Source organism: Carcharodon carcharias, chromosome 29 (genome assembly GCF_017639515.1).
Source record: "Carcharodon carcharias isolate sCarCar2 chromosome 29, sCarCar2.pri, whole genome shotgun sequence".
Lineage (NCBI taxonomy): Eukaryota > Metazoa > Chordata > Chondrichthyes > Lamniformes > Lamnidae > Carcharodon > Carcharodon carcharias.
The window spans coordinates 6,737,470-6,759,459 of record NC_054495.1 but is presented as its reverse complement, the minus strand read 5'-3'; the positions used below and the strand labels follow the sequence as shown (position 1 = coordinate 6,759,459).

Here is a 21,990-nt window from a genome sequence, read left to right as displayed (position 1 = left end):
GAGATTGGGAAACAATATTTAATGGTACATCATGCTGTAGAAGTTTAAAAATATATATAAAGGAGACTGAGGATGTCTACTGTAACAGCATCTTCATAAATTTGTTCCCCTCCTGCTGTAGCGAGTCGTGAGCCAACAATGCCCTGGAAGTCAGCAAGAAGGTTACCGTCTGTGGAAGCAAAATGGAAATAATTTTGATTGTAAGCATGTAATAACAATATTTTGTGAAATGCCTTACTTTCGGGAAATAGCATCACTTTATTGTTTTTTTGTAGCAGCATTCTAAGCTGCTGCAAGGGTGAAGTGTATTGATGATGTATAATATTACATAACCCACCAGTATCCAGTGGAACACAAGATATGATGTGTACCCAGAAAATAAAATTTCTTGAATGCTGGAAACTGGAAACAATTGGATTTGTTTCTTGAGCAATGCACATTTGGAGTTCATGCCTGATAGAGGATCATTCAATGTTATTTTAAACCATGTGTATGAAAATTGTTCTCCAATGATGTTGCTCAAGTGCGGATTGGTTGGCATAGCAATAGAGTCTAGAGACAGCGCAAGACAGGAACTGGTTTGCACAAACACAGGAACAGTTTACACCATGGGTTGTAGGTTGATCAGGAGCATAAACATTGACTTTCATACTCTCCCCATCCGCAATGTTAGATACGTGGTAGAGCCTCTGTCATGCCATTAACAACATGTCATATTTCCAAACTTCCGAATATGATATTTACTCAGTGTGGAATCGTTTGGAACTGCACTTTCTTTCCAAGATGGTCGATATGTGTTGCAAAAGTTGGCCGCCAAAGATCATCAGGCCTGATAAGTGAACTCAGAAACTGCCACATTATCTCGTGAGGACAAAACGATAAAATCCAGACTAGGAGATTTCACCTATCCACACCCTAAGACCATCCAAAGGACATTTTGAATTAAATTTGCCTTTCTGAAATAAAGTCAGCGATGGCCTCAACCCTTCTCATGATGAATGTCTTCCAACAAGAAACCAGGTTATGGGTAATTAAACCAACACCATATTTGGAAAGGGGAACTGAGAGAAGTCAAATGCTCGGTAGACATGTCTGCTCGGCTTCATCTTTAAGTGTTGTGTGCTGAGCCACAGGATCAGCAGAAAAGGCAGGGCGTTAAGAACTGGAGACTGTAAAACTATAAGGTCTTCAAGCCTGTTCTTTTTCAGGACCACCAACACTGAAAACTGATGTTCTGGTAAAGACACTAGAAACAACTACCTTCGTGCCCTGAAAAAAGTCAATCTCTTCAATAGAATCCTGATAACCAAATCAGCACGTGACTCCGGCTGTTGAACCTATTTTCAGAGCCTGAGGAGAACATACTTCATCTGATGTTTTAAAAAGTACATTGTTCATCGCCATGACCACGGATCATGGACCCGGATTACTTACGACATGTTGAACTTTTCAGTAAGACTTGAATTTCTTTAATGGGACCCACAAACATAAATTGGCTAGTACTGTAATGCCACCATTTGCCGGAAAATTACGATGTGGATTACAGTTGTCCGAATACCCCAGAGAACAGGGCTTGGCCTAAATAGTCAAGTGGTCCGTAGCAGCCCCCGCCCATATCCCACCACCTCATGTGATACTTGCCAAGGCACTGGACAAATTGAAGCTAATTTGACCCAGATCTTTGGTGTTCATTACGTGGCATTGGCTTATCATTGGAATCAAGAGTGAGCAAGAATCCGGAGCATTACTACTGTTACCTTAAATCAGCTTTCTCAGTTTGTGCTTTGTTTGCTTTCTGCAGGGGAGTCTTATGTTTTTGGCCCAAAACAACATCATTTTGCATAACGGGCCAAAGATGAACACTCAGTTCACAATATAATCAAACTACGGGTGTTATTCTCAACCGCACACCCCGAGTTCAACATCCTCAGTGGCAAGTGTTTAAACTGGACTCACGGGATAAGGTCATTTGTGAGCCAGCAGAGAAAAAATTGCCATAAAATTATTTTTTTGGTTGTTGTAAAGCCTGACTAGTTCAGTAATGCCCTTTCTGGCAAATAGCATTTCATCCCAATCACTCTATATCAGCCTACAAGTTTTGGCTAACACTGAATACTATGAGGACACCTGGAGATCACATTTGAACACTGCCTTGCCATGTGATATCCCTGTCTTGTGAAGAAATGAGAGACCTGACGCTGTGGATACTGAAACGATGGCTCCTCCTTGTGGGAGAGAGTGGATCAATGGGACACAGTTTTAAAATAAGGGTCATAATCAGTGCAGCCACGATCTTATTAAATAATGGAGGAGATTTGAAGGGGCCGAATTGCTTACTCCTGCTCCTGATTCGTATGAATGTTTGTTCTTAAATGGAAAATTGTACATTCTGTTTGCTTTTTTAAAAGATGGCAGATGACGTGTGAAATTTTCTTTCAACATACCTCATCAATTCATTGTAAACTGACCGATCCTGCACTTGTAATCCCTGTTAAAATTAATAAGGTATTTGTTTTTTTAGTGAACAACAATAGAGTGTGTTAAAAAAAACAAATGAGATGAAATATAGGATGAATAGTCAGTGAATGAGTTAAAAGAATGCACAGAATAATATCCTGACCATATAAGTAGATTCTTCCTCAAGTGGTTTTGTAGCTTGCTCCTGTAAAAATGCAATTTGAAAAACAAAATATAAGCAGGTACACAAGAAATCCATGTAATTACTTTATAATTTAGAACGATTAGAATGTCATATATCCCACAATAAAAGTTATACAAATTTACCTGAAATAACTAGCCTCAAATTAAATTTCAGGGGTGAATGTTTATTACTAACACGCAGTGAAAGAAGAGCAACCGCGCACAGAATATTCATTTCACTCAGCGCTCGGTTATCATTGTTGTGGTAAAATTGAAAATTGACGCCAATATTCCATGCTGCAACAGGAGCATTGCTTAGATAGAATTTTTTTTAAAAAAGGAACCGGTCCACTAACAGAGTAAGGCAAAGAAGACCGAAACTCCTACCCTAGTCTGACTTGTTGCCGAATCCAGTTTACTCCGACTGCATGATTATCATCACTGAAAGAATTCGCCAATGTGACCATGTATTAATACGATTGTACCAACCTTTTGCTTTCTTGGAATATTTTCGTAGGCCGATGCTGAATTCTCCCCTCTTGCAGCAGGGCTGCCTGTGAGAACGCAAAACAGTTAATCATATCTCCACATATAATCGCAGAATCATTCAATGAGAGAACACAATGGGAGGTCATTTAGCCCACCATGCTAGTATCAGCTCTTTGAAGGTGCAATACAATTATTCCCATTCCCCAGCCATTTTCGCACACCCTTGTAAGTAAACTTCCTTAAAGTACATATCCAATGTTCTTGTCAAACTGATATTCAACATGATTCCACCAGATGTTCATGTTATGCATCCGATCATAGCAATTCGCTGCCTAAAAATAAATTTCCGCGTCTCGCAATTGTCTTTTTTGGGAATTAGATTGCATTTTTACTAACTATTTACTGATCCACCTATGGCTGGTTACAGTTTCTCATAATTTCCTGTATCACGATATTTCGCGATTTTGAACACCTCTGTAAAATCTCCCATTAGCCTCCCTGCTTTAAGGAGAATAAGCCGAGCTACTCCCATTCCTCCACGGAACTAAAGTCCTACTTTTCTGGTGCTATTTGTGTAAATCTTCAGTAAACACTCCTCAAGACAGTAACATTAGTCCTGAATCATTGAACCATGTACATGCCAATAGAGTTAGAACGGTTGCTTCATGTTCTGAGGCATTGCAGCTTTTGTTTCTTATTTTTCTCTTTCTGGTTTCCGGTTCGACTCTCTTCGTACTAATTTAATGATTACTTGAGTTGTTAGGTCAATTTTATGAACTAAGGGTACACTTGGAACAGCCATAATGAAGGAGTGAAAATTGGTGGGAATCTAGTTCTACATTTTTCAATACAACTCAGGGGAGATATAAAATCGGCCGCTGGTTTGCCATCATCTATGCTACATTCAGAAAGATAGGCGAAACTGTGCTTGGTATTTCATCATGTGGGTGTTCCCGAAGCTGACAGATTCACACTTTGAGTACCCAAGTAGCAGAAAACACAATAGTTAGTTCCAGGCAAAACCTTGGTCTCAACAACAGCTCTGTATATGTACACAAATCTATTCGGTTTTGAACTTTCACGAGGAATGTACAAGTCACTGTAAAATGAGTCATTCGTATGAAAATAGATACAGAAGCATATATTGGATGTTATCAGTGTCAACGTACTTTCAGTCAGACATAATTCGCATGACCGAATGCTTCTTTTCACCATTCACAAGTTAGTGAAACCTGTATTAAACAGAATGTTGAGCGATATCCGTGGTGGGCCGAAATTTTTTTTTCAAATAGCATTTAGCATGTTGGGCACTTGTGCAGAAAAGCACTCAAGCAGAATTAGTTTATCTACATTGATGTACAAACGTAAAGCTTCATAAATCTGCCTGATGAATGCTTATTTGAATGAACTTCAAATCATGAAGCACTATTGACCCCTGCAACGATACAGTCAACATGGAAATGCTAAAGTATTTCACTTACTATTTTCTCTTGGACTAATGTTCGTAGCATTTTGCCCTTGCGTTGATTCTTGCATCCTAAAGAAATGTAGTGCAACATAATAAAATAAACCTTTTCAGGACAATATTGTATTGCAGTCATGATCTGAAACAGAAATCCCATTTGTTAATGTCTTATTATTAGTGAAAAATGTCTTCCTAACTGAAAGGAACAAATTTCATTCATGCTGGGCAACATCGACATTCTTTTATTCTTTTGCGGGACGTTGGCGTCGCTGGCTGAGCCAGCATTTTTTATTGCCTATCCCTAATTGCCCTTGAGAAGACGGTGGTGAGCCGTCTTCCTGTGCCGCTGCTGTCCATATGGCGGAGGAGCACCTAAAATGCTGTTTGGGAGGGAGCTCCAGGATATTGACCCAGCGACAATGAAGGAACATCAGGAGGGAAGCACAAATCGATTCAGGAAAATTGGGGTAGATTAAATAAATTGGCCAGAAGTAGGAGATATGAAATAGATCACCAGTATAAAGCCGTACAATTTTGTCCTTATTTTTAAACCAATCATTTACATTGCTACACATATTAAAGCATCGAAGTTCAGAGCTGATGGGACAGGAGAGCAAATTTGGCGGAAATTTAAAAGATTTACAGTTTGAGTAGTCGGAAGATGCAAAACTAAGTCACTGCATCAGCAACAGTAAAGGTGTGTTATCATACCAGAGTGGGGAGCTAATAGAAGGAGATTTCTGTCAATCAGAAATATAAACGATTATTATTGACTGTGTACACATGCCTTATAACTATATAGACTTGGACAGAGATATACACATATTTTGAAACAACCTTTCACGCATTTACTTTGATTCAATTCATCAGGCTACAGACAAACTACTAAAGGGGCAGATAACATTGACATACACTATTTACCAGCATGCTTTCTTTTTGATCAGCCACGCGCTTATCCCGCCGATCATTCCCAGAATAAGTAGAACAGCAATCACGATGCCTGCTTTGTGACCACTGCCTAATTCATTGGTGGAGAAATGCTGTTCTGAAAATGCAATGAGAACAGATATTGAAATTAATATCAAATGCCGGAATCAATTAAACTCCTGTAGCAATAGGCAGGTATTTAAAATTATTTTGTCATAGTGCTTGACTGTTGCTAAATTTCAACAATCCAAGGAATAGAAATGGTCATCACAGAGTTCTCTCGAGCCAATATGACACGACATTTAAATACAAGCCTTTTCAACTCCAAGGGCAACCAGGTAATTGAGGCTCTATGCTCTTGATCCCAAAACATTTTTAAAATTTCTCTCTACAGCTCTTAGTGGGCCAATCAAGTGCTGAGCATCAATGAATGCAATCCCGACTGTTGGCCGTGTTGTCTTCCAATTTTTCAGGAAGCGTTTCGCTTGATTCCCAAAAATATGAATTCCTTTCCTCAACTGAAGCCTATATTTCCATCTTGTCAACTTCCATTCTCTTCAGTCTTGAAATCAGGTGGATTTCCCTTGGCAATCTCCTCCTGTTTCTGATGTACCTGATGCATCAGTGACACAGGCCAAAACATATAGCTACATTTTATGGGGCGCAGTAGTCCCCACACCCAGGAGCGAGTAAATCGGGGGCCAGCCCAGCCGCACTGCTGGCCCCTGCATGGAATTTCCTATGCCGAGCAGACAGATTGTGAGACAGTGCAGTGTTGGGGTGAGAGAGAGGCTGCAGTGGACAAGCCAGTGTTGGGAGAGGAACAGGGAGACGGAAGACCTGCCGGTCCCTCCAACGCGCTATAAGATTGTCCAGATCTGCAATCTTGAAAACAGGGTTCTGGACATTTGCCCATCGTCCAAATGGATGCATTAACAGGCCGCATCAAATCTATTCCGCAGGGAAATGTTCACTGTGTATCGGGCCAAACGCCGCCACTTTAGGACCAGGAACGTGCACGTTCTACCTCAAATTACCCAGGATAGGCAACATTTCTCAAAACTTTGACCACGCGGAAAAGCAAGCCGTTTCCCGCTGCTACCATGCAGTGTCTCCGTGAGTGGTACTTTCCACTAACAGGATGCTGCCTCAGCTCAAAAAGAATGCTCTGCCTATCACACAACTGAGCACCGCCATGCATCAATTTCAGTGCCGTTGTGATGCCATGTGCGTAGGCCGTATGTCCCAGTGATTGGCTGATCGAATCAAGCAGCGTGTTATATTGGGTGTTCATAAAAGTGTTAAACGTTAAAAACAAAGGTAAAAGTACAGCTTAGGGAACAGATACTGGTATCTTGAAGCAGCAAAACTGAAAACTAAATATAATTTTGATATGCACAGTACGTCTTTAATCTGGAAATCTGTAATAGCAACGCTTTTTATTCCGACGATTCATTTGGCAACAACTCACTTTGCACATCCTCTTGTGTGCTGAGTTTCTCTGGGCCACTGACTAAATCCAAGTGACCCTGTCCTTCAAAATGAGAGCAGCACTAACACAGAACAACTGAACCCACAAATAACAAGGTGTATGGCGATAAAATGGGATTAGTGTCCCAGAATTGAGTTCCCACAGCTACATACATTCTTACTGCAAATGAGTGGTTCTCCCTCTTTAGTGTACTGGAGACGGACAGTGTATAGACATGCGATGGATTTCATGCCTTTGATGTTTTAGACTGCAGCACTGTATCTGCGAAATGCTGAGTCAAGCACAGTGGTTTGCTTATTGAAACCACACCCTGATTGCACCAAGCAAAGCAAGGGGTAAAACAGCCCAGTAATAATTATTTTTATATATATATTTGGTCACTCAAAGATCAAACGTAAGATTTTTCCCACAAGAAAATCAGCGCTTCTAATTTGAGGAGAAATATTTGTCGAAGCATGTCAGAAATATTTTTTTTAAAATAGCATTGGTGTGTGAAATCGGGAAATCATTGCATGAGCAATGTTTATTTGTATTTACGCTTCGGAGTCTTCAAACTGAGCCTGTTACTGCATAAATAACTGATGGTTATGCATTTCGGTAATAAAATGTCAGAGCCTCTCCATGCACTTGGAACCCGATTACCGAGATTCTGCTCATTCTTACAAACTTCACCAGTTCACCTCTTCGCAAAGTTCATATTCAAGTTAATATTAATGATGCCACATGCATTCGGGAAAAAAAAATCTAAGTTTAGCGAAGTTCCGGAGTTTCGGCAGCCATAGCACAATTTAAATAAATTCACAAGTAAACATCAGAATTGTGAAATTGAACCTGGGAGGCACGCAAACCAGGTAATATCATATATATTGCCAGTTACCAGCTTCGCACCAAATTCAGGTCCATTTGCGTATATAAAATTCATTATTGAACGTGGTAAATAAAAAGAGAGAAAGGCAACGCCAGCATCCATCCTTGTCCGGTCTAAAGTCCCTCGCTATTGTTGGCGCACTAACATTTTAGGATAAGTCGATTTCTACATGTTAAATATCCGAAATATGAGTGCATATTCAGAATTGTGTTATAGTTTATTACAGTCTATATCTATTCTGGTTGTGGTTGACTTGCAGTAACAGAACACAAGTTTGAACCATCCCTGCTTAATTCCGTTATTATTTGTAATAATAAACTTGCAAATACCAGTCAGCATGAATGCAGAAGAGACATAATCCTGCATGATCAACCTGGATGAAGCTATTTGTGAAATACCTTGTGAAAGGGCAATGCAGAGCTTTTCCTCGAACTGGAAGCAAGATTTGAGAAAAGTTCCAGTCAGAAGCAGTACAGTCAATTACAAGCATCGGGGCTACCGGGCATGGGTTACCAAAAGAATTAAACAGGCTGCAACGTTCAACAAGTTACGCTGACATTTTTTGAAACATGCAAGAAAGAAGACCATTCGACCCATCGTGCCTTGCAGACTCATTGAACTGTCCATCCAAATTGGCTCACTCCCTTGATCCTGCTCAAGCTGACCTTACAATGTATATTCAATTCCTTTACGGAAAAATAATATTGAATTTGTTTTCATCACTCTAAGACAGAACACTCCAGACTTCTTCAATTTTCTGCAAAGAAAATGATTCTCATCTCCCCTAGCAGTTTCGCCAATTATCTTAAATCTGTATTGTCCATTTGCCTATTCTCCTATCAGTTTCCCCTCATTCACTCTATCAAGCCTGGCATAATTTTGAAACCTCTACTTTACCTTATTCACAGGAAATCCGAAATTCTTTTGAGTGTGCACACAACTGAAGTTACTCATCCCATATATCATTCTGTTAGATGCCCCCTCCTACCTCCCCAAAAGATCAGCATACTTGGCAACGTGTGGTGCAGTGAAAGGGCATATAAATGTCAAGTGTTATGTACTGAATGTAGGAAGACAATGATAAATGGACGAACACGCCCTGCAAAGTATTTTGATGCAAATAGCTTAGCATCGAATTAGCGGAGTGAATGCAATAAAGTTGAATTTTCGCAGGAAGAACACGACAGTAGTATAAAATCAATAGAAAAATTCTAAAGGAGTTTGGGAGCAGAAGGGCCAGAGGTATATGTATGCATAAGTCATTGAATATGACAGGACCAGTTGAGTGAATGGTTAGTAAATATACCGTATCCTAGGCTTTATTAATTACGGCATTGAGCTATGTTAAACTTATATAGTACACTGGACCGGCCTCAGCCGCAGTATTGCGTCCGATTTCAATGTACAACACTTAAGGAAAGACTTGAAGGCATTAGAGTGTGTGCAGATAACTTTCATGAAATGGTGGCAGTGACGAGAAACTTCAATTATCTTGAAAGTTTGAACAGGTTTGGACTTACTGGGAGAATAGAAGTTGAGAGCTGGTTTGATAGAGGGACAAAAGTCATGGGGCACTGAAAAGCGTAGACAGTGAACAATGCTCCCATTGGTGGAAGGATTGAGGACAAAAGAAGCATCGAAGACATGAGGAAAAACTTTTCAAGCAGCTAGCGGTTGAGATCTGGAATGCATGACCATACATTGGGCAGAGGGAGGTTCAATCGAGCCATATGGTAACAAATTTGGAATTGTATTTCAGAAGCCCAGGCGAACAGTATGAGATAGCGAGTTCAAATTCCACTGTAGCAGCCAGAGAAATTTTAATTCAACAAATAAATTTGTAATTGAAATCTAGAATCAGTCATGGTGACTATGAAAGCATCATCAATTTTCTAAAAAACCCATTTGCTTCACTCATTTTTAATAGGGAAGGAAATCTGCCAACCTGCCCTAGCGAACCGGCCCACGTTTTCTCGGTGTACCATGAAAGCCAGTCCAGCAAGCATCCGGTTCACTCAAAGATCTGTAGTGTCTGCGGGTGCGTTAAGATATACAAGCCATGAATGCTCCCTGGGTATCTAGCACAAACATGTATGGTCTGACTTCTTGATCACGAATAAGCTGGGCGTTCAGAAACTGAAATCCTCTCCAATTGATGAATCTCACAGGCGGCTGACAGGGAACTCACAGGGCTACATGTGTGCAGTAGATGGGGCCCTGCACTTGTGGGAAACCATATATCGTTGTGAATACAACATCTCTGGAGGCCTGGCTTTTGCAACCATCGTGGAACATACTGGTGAGCTCTATTCAAAAAGGTATCCGTCCCCTGCCTTATACGTTTGTGTGTCGCCAATTGTAATATTTCCCACATGACCCATTGGAGCCCTGGAATTATCTGCTGGCCAAAAAAGTGAAGTGAAGCTGTTACCTTCAAAGCCAGCTGCATGGGATGCACTCCAAATCCTTGCTGTATTAGTTGTTCACGGAGAAGGTGGCAAAAGTGAGCTACCAGGTTCCTGGACAAGCGAAGGTGACTGCAGCATTCTCATCTGTACATCCCCGTATATCTGCAGAGATTTCTATATACCAGTGGTGGGCCACTGGTGTTCAATGAATTATACTCTCTTTGGGAGCACTTAGGATTCTTGGGACGCCGCCACATCTTGCAGCTCATGTCGCTGCACACTCTGGGCCTGTACCAAACGCCAATGGGCCCTTCTTTTCCTCATTGCATTAGAGCTATAATCAAGGCCGGTTGCCTGCATCTGGCATTCTGCATTCTTAATTATCTCTGTCAATGAATGCATTTCAGAATTTACTGAAACTTTTCCTCCACAGGTTTCCTTCCACCTCTGGTCCAGGAGGCCAATGCAAAGATTTTGGCCTGAACTCCCCCTGGGTGTGCATCCTCAGGCCTCCCCATGAAAGTGTCGAACATCCTGGAGGACCACAAGTGGCCGATCCTGCCCTTCAGACATGACTGCGCATGACTACGACCATGTGCGAGAACAGTGTCATGAAGAGGTATTAATGTCTATAGTGTCATTGGAAAATATTTTAAAATTGCAATTGTAGTGCGATGTGCATCTACATGTGTGCCTATGCGTTTGCCTGCGTGTGTCCTAACTTGGTTAATGCCAGCTAGTCTGAGTGTTTTGATGCATGGTAGCTCAAAATGTTAATTGGATAAATAGGTGAAAGGTCATTTTCGATTTGCATTTGTTGAATAAAACATTAAAGTCTTGCACCCAGATGGGAGATGCCAAGTAATGCGTTTATATTGCTAATAAAATTGATGGAATGAAAGGATTATCGTTTAGAGAGGTAAAATTAAAAACCTAGCAACACAATAAAATCTCTGCATTCAAAGCAGATGCTAGGTATAAACAGAAAGAAGTTTGTATGTATAAGTCAGAGGCATTAAGATCTAACCAGCCTGTAAGCCAACAACTGTGTCTGCAAAGGAGGCAGATTGAAAGCATCCTCACTTTGAATTCTTAAGATCAAATGTGCTTTGCCTGATGTCTGTTTGAAGTCTCTGCATTATTAGTGCCTTGGTGAAGATTTACCTGCAAGTGATTAATGTTGGATTTGTGTAAAAGTTATTGTGCGAGTAATTTGTAGACACATATATGCGTTTAATTTGTTGTTAACTTAATAAACGTTAAATTTAGTTTTATACAAAAAAAAACCTCTTTAGGCCTGGTGGTTTTATTCCTGATTTCAGAGCTGCATTTCAAACACACGAATTAGAAACATAGGTCATGACCATTGTTCAAGTTTCCTTATGGGATTTAAACAACTCAGCCTTTACCAACTGCTGTGTCATAACAAACCCCCATCAGTGAATTGGCAGCAGGCCTCCCTGAGCCTGGACACTCTATGCAGATAACATATCCTTGTCATAATGGCAACAGTTTAAGCATTGTGCTTTGTAATCCAGGACCACTTAACTGGGATTAGTGAGGCTTGGAGTGTGCACGTAAAATGTACAGAAAGCCGTGGTCCTTGAATGATTCAACTGCCATCCACTCCCATATGCCTTTGGGAGGAACAGATGGCTAAACAAAGCAACTCAAATGGAGCTACAAACCTCAATGGATTCTCACATGAATGCTCACCCATTAGTCAAGGAGCAATAATCAATGGGCATTTAACCCCAAAAGCCAGGTCTCAGCTGGGTCTTGTACTCCATGGCTTGAAGAAACAATTAAAAAGGTGTCCCATCCCTCTGCCCAAAGGATTATCCCTGACTTCCTCCCAGACACCTCTCATATCGAGATTTTCACGTTTGTTTTTCAACTGAATCCTTACTGAGTAAAGATAAAGATGGTTATTCTAACGCTTGTGAATATGAACATCTTCCAACCTCCACTGCCAACCACCAGGTCCCTCTGTCCTCCTGCATAGCCACTGCCTCCTAATTCCACACCGTCGTGTGACCAGTGTATCTTCCATTATTACCCTTCACCCCATTATAGTTCATATGGATATCCCTATTCTCCTTCACCCCACAGTTTCCTTCAATATTCATATCCCGACGTTCGTTGTTAGTGTGACCCCTTCCCTTCTCGAGGCAACAGAAAAAGTTAGTTTCCGAGATGCCCACCCTCCACCATGAGACCATCCAATTACCAGCTGGAAATGCCTTCCTTGAACATGGCTGAGCCCTCTGTATCCCAGTAGAATGCCCTGAAAGCCCAGGACCAAATACCTGAGATGAACAGCCACATCCTGCACACTTTTCCCAGAATGACAGCCATTGCCCATCGAAACCTACCCTGATGCAAGACCGGGACCAATACATATGTCACACGGACGGCCCTTTAGCATGGCCTGGGCACAGTGGCCTCATTCCCTGGACACCCTGGTCCACTCCTCCATCACCCCCTACTCCTCAACCCCCTCCTATGGCACCACCCCATGCCCACGCAAAAGATGCAACACCTGCCCCTTCACTTCCTCTCTCCTCACCGTCCAAGGACCCAAACACTCATTTCAAGTGAAGCAGCATTTCACTTGCATTTCCCCCAACTTAGTCTACTGTATTCGTTGCTCCCAATGTGGTCTCCTCTACATTGGAGAGACCAAACGTAAACTGGGTGACCGCTTTGCAGAACACCTGCGGTCTGTCCGCAAGAATGACCCAAACCTCCCTGTCGCTTGCCATTTTAACACTCCACCCTGCTCTCTTGCCCACATGTCTGTCCTTGGCTTGCTGCATTGTTCCAGTGAAGCCCAACGCAAACTGGAGGAACAACACCTCATCTTCCGACTAGGCACTTTACAGCCTTCCGGACTGAATATTGAATTCAACAACTTTAGATTGTGAGCTCTCTCCCCCATCCCCAACCCCTTTCTGTTTCCCCCTTCCTTTTTTTCCATTAAATTATAAAGATTTTCCTTTTCCCACCTATTTCCATTATATAAAAAAAAACACCCCCACTAAAGCTATACCTTGAGTGCCCTACCATCCATTCTTAATGAGCACATTCGTTTAGATAATATCACCAACTTTAACTTTAACACCTATGTGTTCTATTGTACTATTGTCGTTGACATCTTTTGATGATCTGCTTCTATCACTGCTTGTTTGTCCATACAGCCACAACCCCGCCCCCCTTCCCCTCTCTCTCTCTATCTCTCCGCCCCACACACACACACCTTAAACCAGCTTATATTTCAACTCTTTCTTGGACTCGAACTCAAGATCTGTCGAAGGGTCATGAGGACTCGAAACATCAACTCTTTTCTTCTCCGCCAATGCTGCCAGACCTGCTGAGTTTTTCCAGGTAATTCTGTTTTTGTTTTGGATTTCCAGCATCCGCAGTTTTTTTGTTTTTATCATTCCCTGGACAGTCTCTTAAACTTGTCCCCTGAACAATGTTTCACCCTTCCCCAGGCAATCTCTTAAACTTGCCTCCATGGACAATCATTCACCCTTCCCCTCTCATCCACCTGCAATCCCTCTTCCCCAAGCCCTGCCACCATCACACACTTCACCCTTTGTCGGGCCCCCTATACCCAGCCTTGGCGCAGTTTATGCGATAGGCACCTGAAATATATCAATAACAGAGTAAAAGGTAGACAAAAGCATCATCTACTACCCTTTCAATTGTGAACGCAGTGAGAGAACGCCAGTTCCACGCTAGACATTTCCATCGTAAAACAGAACAACCAATTATCCGCTTTTAGGGAACTAAGTTTGGATGGGGAACATGATTTCAGCATGCCTTTTAATAAGCATTCATAACATTCTAATTAATGCAGATGGGGATCCCCCACGTTGCTAATCCGGAAACCTGACCTGCCTTTAACCTGCCTGCAATGTTGGGAGAAGAAAATCCCAAATTTTTTGCCTGCTGTCGGGAAACTGTTCTTGGCCTGTGACTGAGAAGCTATGGGATCAGTAAGGCAAGGAGATGGCTCCAGAATCTAGTGATGTTGCCCAGGATCTAGTGATGTTGCCCAGGATCTAGTGATGTTGCCCTGCACTCACAATGCCGAGAGGTTGAAGCTGGCCAGAAGGCCATGTTTGGACAATGTGTAAGAAGTCTCCAAAAAGTGACCCTGAGGAGGGAGTGGGAGCATGTGGCAAGGATCGTGAATGCCCAAAGCATCTCACCACTGACCTGGCAGCAGTGCCAATAAAGATTTAATGACCTTACTTTGGGCAAGTTGGGAAATGGATTAGCACACAGGTCTGGTAACCACAACAATTGACACCACTCATCGCTTCAGGCACCATGTCCTGACATTCAGGGCTCATTTCTAACATCCTTACATCGACATCTCAACCAAACACACCTCAAAGCCATACCAGCTACCCACATGGTAGACACGGCCACCATATACTTCCATTGATTCAGCTACTGCACACATCACACACACATCTAATGCTGACCTGGCCTCTCTCCTGCAGGAGAATACAACCACAACAATTGGGAAAGCCAGTGGACCAGAAGACCAGTCCAAATGCAGTCCCTCAGTGCTAAGGGGGGATTTACGTTCGGAATGTGGGCAGAATTGCAACTGAACCAGTGGCATTTGGCGCAGTGTATGCCATCCTAGATGATGGTAAGTTGTTGCCTTGTGCACTTTGCCCACTAACTTCCTACTCCCACCCTGAAAGATGACATGAAATCAAAACTTGCAAATTTAGTTACAATGGACAACACAGATTCCTTTCTCTTATCCTTACTAACCGCCCCCAATAGTTTTCATAATCCAAAAACTCTCAGCTGCTCAGCCCCTCCACAGAGAATAAGCTTTGAAGAGGAAACACAGTCACTGAACCTGACGATCGCAGCCACCAGCCCGGATATTTGCACACTTGCATAACTTAGAGGCTAGTTTCAGAATCAGAATCTGCATGTGATAAGTCATTAGGCATGCGTGGGCTGCAGCCAGGACAGAGAATAGGTGAGCTCCTGTGCACTCTCATGACGCCCATGACACCTCCATTGTCCATTCATAACGCTATGACCCCTCATATCTACCAGGCTTCACATGCACTGTGCATAACCATTCATCCAGTATCCACATTGTGCAGAGCACATGAGACAAGTGATGCCAAACGAAAAGACTTTCAAATGCACTACAAAAAAATTGCATCTCTTACAAGCACAGAAAATGTCAACCAAACGTGCATCCATTCATAATCCAGAGATAAAACTTCAGTCCTAATGGCATAAAGAAATCTCTTAAGTGGTCATTAAGTTGTGAAATTAAACAACCACCCATTGAAAAAAAATGCATTAAAGAAACTGAAACCAATGGCATGAGCATAAAACAGTCAGTTCGCTTCACAGCTGTGTCAACAGATCCCCTGATGAGCTCAGTGGTTTCTGAAACTCAGCCAAGTATTCATAATGGGCTCAGCTGCAAAAACAGACTATTACAGCTGAAAACAATTATCACTTTTGAAGTAAAAGGAATGGATGGAGAGGTTTTTTTCTCAAAATTTCAGTTTAAACCAGGAACAGATGGCCAGATTTTTTTCAATCTTCATATCACTAAAACAGGCTCCCCTTCTCACATTCTTACATGTTTTTGAATGCATAAGTGCAAGTTCCGCAATGAAAATATACACTAATGCATCTCAATACGTAACCAGTTCTGGTCAATGTAATTGTCAACTTATCTTTTAAGGGCAGATATTTCTGATCAATCATTGTATTAATGTAATAATTAAAGTGATACAAAAGCCATGAACACACAGTTACACGGGTACACGGTCTTTAAAAGCACATATTATCTTACACCATCTGAACACCATTGAACATATGTGTCAAAACGTTCAGGATGGGTATCTGAGAATCGGGCCCCGCCCGCCAATTTTATAGACCTTCTGACTCGGTACCACGGCACAAAAATCCAGCCCCATGTGTATGAATCTGCATTTAAAATCTTGCAATGAGCCTACTGGACAAAATAATCCGCGTTGTGAAATGTTGTTCAGGGAAGCCTGAAGTTACAAGATATATGCAATAACCTGTATAAAAGGTTTGGTAAGTAATCATGGGGCCTGGTACACTATGTAACACCAGAATTGGTTGATGCTGTCTATATATTTGGGTAATGTTGTTTGTAGCATTGAACCCAGCCTATGTGAAACTACCACCCTACTGCGGTCTGACACTACTCTCCTGATTTACACAGTACTTTCCAAATACAGACCCACAACAAATTTGAGGTCTGTCACTCCACTTTTACTGCAATTATAGTATTAGTCATCCATTCAAATAAAAAACGTGCCTCCACAATATACAGGGGACCACATTGTGAGCAGCAAATGCAGTAGACTAAATTTAAAGATGTGTAAGTGAATCGCTGTCTCCCCTGGAAGGCATAATTGGGTCCTTGGAAGGTAAAGAGGGGGGAGATAAAGGGGCAGGCGTTAGGCCTTCTCTAATTCCATGCAAAGGTGTCATGGTAAGGGGATGAGGTGTTGGGCATGTTAGAAGAGTGGACCAGGGTGTAAGGGAGGGAAATGTTCCTACAGATTGCTGACAGGTGAGGAGATGGATTATTAAAGTGAAGCTTGGGATTTAGGAATATAATTAGGATGAAAGTTTTCTGCAAGTATGAAATGCTTTAAAATGCAACATGAAATAAAATGACAAATAGATTTCACCATCAATGTGTCTCCCATTCAAAGATATCAAAGTGGAAGTCTTCATTTGGAAATATACATGGAAGAAGGCCATGGAAAGCAGTTCAAGGGTTAAAACAATTTGATAGTTCGATACTTCATAGTATCAAAGTAAAGGTTATTTGTGAGCGCAACAAGTGCAATGTTACCCCCAATTCCATCAGCAAAACTAACAGGACCAAAGAGCTGCACGTTCTTTCTGAATGATCTATTAAAGTTCATTCTATTCATACAATTAACTACTAAATAACTTGACCTTTGCATGGGTGGAATATAAGTTAATAAAATAAGATTCAGAAATGTGTTACTTACCTATTACAACTTTTTGTTTATTTGAGGCGCTGTACCTTTTTGTTAAACTGTTAAAGGGCTGACAGGTATATGTTCCAGCGCCATTCAAAGTAATGCTAGAAATGATAAGTTGTTGCCCTTTTTGCTGCAGAGAGGCATTGTTGATAAACTATTCCAATTCTGCAGGTGGGTTTGAGTCCATAGAACATGAGAAAGTAATGCTTTTTCCAACAAAGTAAGCGGGCAAATCGGTGTCTATGGATATGTTAAGGAGATCAGGTCTATCTAAAGTAAGTGCACAAATATATTATAATAAATATATGTTAAACTGATAAGCAGCAGTGGACTATACATTTATAGCAATCACCAACATCAGAGAAACTACGCACTCTTGTGTTTTATGCACTCCATCATGCAAACTTAAGTTAATAAGTTGTGCCATTTTCCCCAGTGCTCAATGGTGGGATCCAATGTCAGTTTTTTATTAATTCGTTCATGGGAGGTTTCCATCACTGCTAGGCCAGCATTTATTGCCCATCCCTAGTTGCCCTTGATAAGGTGTTGGTGAGCTGCCTTCCTGAGACACTGCAATCCACGTAGAGCAGGAGTACCCACAGTGTGTTTGAGAGGGTTGGGTGTGGTGGTGGGCTGGTGTTTCCAAGATTTTGTCCCAGCAACAGTTGAATTTCCAAGTTACGGTGGTGTATGGCTTTAGGTTGGGGGTTGGAGGGGTGGTGGTGATGGAGGACGTCCTGGTGGTTGTCTTCCCACTCGTCTGCTGCCCTTCTCCTCCGAGATAGTAGGGGTCCTGTGTTTGGGATCTGCTTTCTAAGAAGCCTTGGTCAGCTCCTGCAGCGCATCTTGTAGATGGGTACACACTGCTGCTACTGTGCATTGGTGGTGGAAGAAGTAAATGTTTGTGGATGAGGTGCCAATCAAGTAAGTTGCTTCGTCCTGGATGGTGTTGAGTTTCATGAGTGTTGTGGGAGCTGCATTCATCCAGGCAAGTGCGGAGTATTCCATCACACTCCTGACTTGTGCCTTGTAGATGGTGTACAGCCTTTGGGGAGTCAGCAGCTGAGTTACTCGTCACAGAATTCCCAGCCTCTTACCTGCTCTTCTCACCATAGTATTTATATGGCTAATCAGTTCAGGTTATGGTCAATGCTAATCCCGAGGTTATTGGCAGTGTGGGATTCAGCGATGGTAATGCCTTTCAATGTCATGAGGCAGTGAATAGATTTTCCCTTTTTGGAGAGGTTCCTAACAATTGTGTGGCACAGATGTTACTTGCTACTTGCCAGCCCAAACCTGGATATTGTCATGGTCTTGCTGCATTTGGACATGGACTGCTTCAGCATCTGAGGGGTCACGAATGGTGCTGAATTTTGACAATCATCAGCGAACATCCCTCCTTCTGACCTTATAATGGGAGGAAGATCATTAATGAAGAAATTGACGATGGATTGGGAGAGGGGATTATCCCGATTAAACCATGCAGCGATGTCCTAGAGCTGATATGATTGACCTCCAACAACTAGAGCCAACTTCCTTTGTGCTAGGTATGACCCCCACCAGCGGAGTGCTATCCTCCTCTTACCCATTGATTTTACTTTTGCAAAGGCTGCTTGAAGCCACATTCGGTCGAATGCAGCCTTGATGTCAAGGGCAGTCACTCACACCTCACCTCTGGAGTTCAGATCTTCTGCTGATGTTTGAACCAAGGCTGCAATGGTTCAAACCATTACAGGAGATGAACGATTTTTGTGGAACCCAAACTTGGCATTATTGAGTTGGTTATTTCGAAGCAAGTGTTGCTTGATAGCACTGCTGGTGATCCCCTACATCACTTTTCTGATTGTAGGGAGAAAACTGTTGGCGCAGTAATTGGCTGGGTTGGATTTCTCCTGCATTTTGTGCAGCGAACATACCTTGGCAATTTTTCACAATGGCGGGTAACGCCAGTGCTGTAGATGCCAATGCTGCAGCTGTACTGGAACAGCATGGCTAGGGTCGCAGCAATTTGAGAAACATAAGTCTTCAGTTCTGTTGCCAGAATATTGTCAGGGCCCAAAGCCTTTGCAGTATCCAGTGCCTTGAACTGTTTGTTGATATCTCATGTAGTGAACTGAATTGGCTGAAAACTGGCACCTGTAATGCTGGGGAACTCCGGCGAGGCCGAGATGGATCATCTTGGCACTTATGGCTGGAGATTGTTCCAAAAGCCTCAGCCTTATCTTTTGTATTCTCGTTTTGGTCTTCCCCATCATTGCAGATGTGGATTTTTGTGGAGCCTCCTCCTCCAATGAGTGGTTTAGTTGTCCACTACCATTCACAATTGGATGTGGCAGGACTGCAGAGCTTAGATCTGATCCGTTGGTTATGGAATTCTTTAGCTCTACCAGGTTAGCAATGGTGGCACCAGAATTGAACCTGGGGAGATTGTAGTGCAGTACCATTAACTCTGTATTCGTAATTCAAAGGCCCAGCATAAGGCCCTGGGGACATAGGTTCAAATATTACCACAATATCTAATGGATTTTAAATTAAATTAATAAATCTGGAATATAATGCTAGTCTCAGTAATGGTGACTAACCAGGGCAATTATCATTCATAGACTGATAATCAATCTGGTTCACTAATGTTCTTTGGGGTAGGAAATCTGCGGTCCTTAACACTTCTAGGTTCCAAACCAACGGAAATGTGGTTGACTCTCAACTGCCTTCTGAAGTGGCCTAGCAAGCCATTCAGTTCTAGGGCAATTAGGGATGGGCGGCAAATGCTGGCCTAGCCAGTGACACCCACGTTCCATGATTTTTTTAAAAAATAAATGCCAATGTCTCCTGCTTCTGATGATTTCTAATCACTTTTGTTGAATATATATGTACATTTGGAGTTCAGGGATGGAGAGGATATGATTCCTGCTGTGAGCTGCAATTTTAAAATGTGAGATCTGTACAAACCTGCTGGGCACATACAGCAGTATGGTTGCATGAAAATGTATTGTTCTGAGAAAAAAACTATTAAATTTTGAGTTGGACAATTATGATTCTTTCCCTCAAACCAGTCTGAATTTAATCTTTTATCGGATTTAAAAATAAACTAATTAACTTCATTGAAAATATTCGTAATGAAACCCGAATTTTCACTGAAGCAACACACAACTGTTCAATACTACGTACATTAAACTCGTATGCGTTACATCATCTGGTATTCCCACTCGTAGAATTAAGATTGAGCCGTTATGTCTAATGGCTTCTGGGATCAAACCACAATAGGTTCCTCACCCCCAAAAGTTAATTCGTTTAAGATTAGTCTGTAAACAAAGAAGTGTATAGCCAACACAAACTGTTCAATACTATCAATTATCAATGAACATATATTTTATTACGAGTGCTGTCTCAAAAACATCTAAGTATTTCGAGCATACTTATTTAAATAAATAATCTCTGAGGCAATTTTCCTTGGCAATGTAAAAGTGATGAGTTATTTGTTTACATGTTTCAATAAATAATCCTTATATGCAAACAATCATTTATTTCCCTTTTCCAATCTGAAATGTAGCAGGTATGGTGATAAGTTACAAAAATAATGATCCGTTGGAGCACCTGCAGCTACCAATTAGATTGTATAGGTCACTTGTTACTCTGCTAAAGGAGTTGAATGCATAGCACTTGAATCGTCCATCAGACCTAAATACTGCAGATATAGTGAGAGTTCTATTACCACCACTTAAATCAAAGCTGCTATCCGTAATAATATCACGATTATCCTCAAGCCAGTGATATGAAACTGCAGTGCCTGATACGATGCATGTCAGAGTCATGGTGTCATTGTATTCGACTGGGTTGGTGACATTGGTGATAATATTAGGCTTGTAAAAAGGTTCTGTCAAAACACAGGAAGGTAGGTATCACACCTGAAAAGTAAGTTTGGAGGATGGTGGATTTAGCTCCAAGTTCTAAAGGCAGCATTTCTTTTTGAATTTTCATCTGTTGTTTCCTTTAGGTAATAATTCCTGTCATGCTAGTGTTAAAACTTCTACCATTTTTACCCCCACCCCACTACCCCACGCAACCCCCACCTCCCCCTCACCACACCTGCCCCGCACCCTCACACCCTCCGCCCCCAATGAGGTAAACCTGTCCCCTTGAATTTACTGCTCACTTAGAATATCAACTGAAAGAAATTTCCAATCATGAAAGGAATATAGCCTCCTAAACCAATTACAGACTCGGTCCTTAAATTAAATGTCCTCTCCCCTAAGAGCCTCCAACCTAATGAATTTATCTTAGGATAGAACATGCCTAGAGGTATATTATAGTAGACTGAACTATTGTGGAGTTTCCCATGATCAGCTCTTCGGATTCTAACTTCGACTCCTAGAATATTTTCATCATGTTTGTGGGCTCACGAGAGAATATGTATTGGAGACTACAACTCTTGGACACTTACATAATACATTTTTTAAATCAAAGCCAATTATATCTTACAGTTATTACATGAGACATATAGATGATAACTAAATCTAATGATATCATGCCAATAATATTTAAGGGAAATAAATTTTAACCCACCATAGTCAGCAGTTTTTTGCATCAAAAACAAATAACGATTAAAGATAATCATACGCACAATCCAGTGTAATTACTCAAGATTC

The 21,990-nt window shown here is 41.6% G+C and overlaps 1 protein-coding gene across 3 annotated transcripts in view; it reads right to left on the bottom strand.

The window, feature by feature from the left end:
• LOC121271129 (carcinoembryonic antigen-related cell adhesion molecule 3-like) overlaps positions 1-21,990 on the bottom strand; it is a 38,155-nt gene continuing 16,165 nt past the window's right edge. For all 3 annotated transcript variants that reach the window (XM_041176892.1, XM_041176893.1, XM_041176894.1), the window contains 6 exons: positions 5,516-5,639; positions 4,611-4,666; positions 3,130-3,194; positions 2,621-2,662; positions 2,445-2,488; positions 1-169 (listed from right to left, as the gene is read on the bottom strand). In XM_041176892.1, coding sequence (XP_041032826.1) covers positions 163-169; positions 2,445-2,488; positions 2,621-2,662; positions 3,130-3,194; positions 4,611-4,666; positions 5,516-5,639 — 338 coding nt within the window. In that variant the 3' untranslated portion in view covers positions 1-162. The remainder of the gene's footprint in view (positions 170-2,444; positions 2,489-2,620; positions 2,663-3,129; positions 3,195-4,610; positions 4,667-5,515; positions 5,640-21,990) is intronic.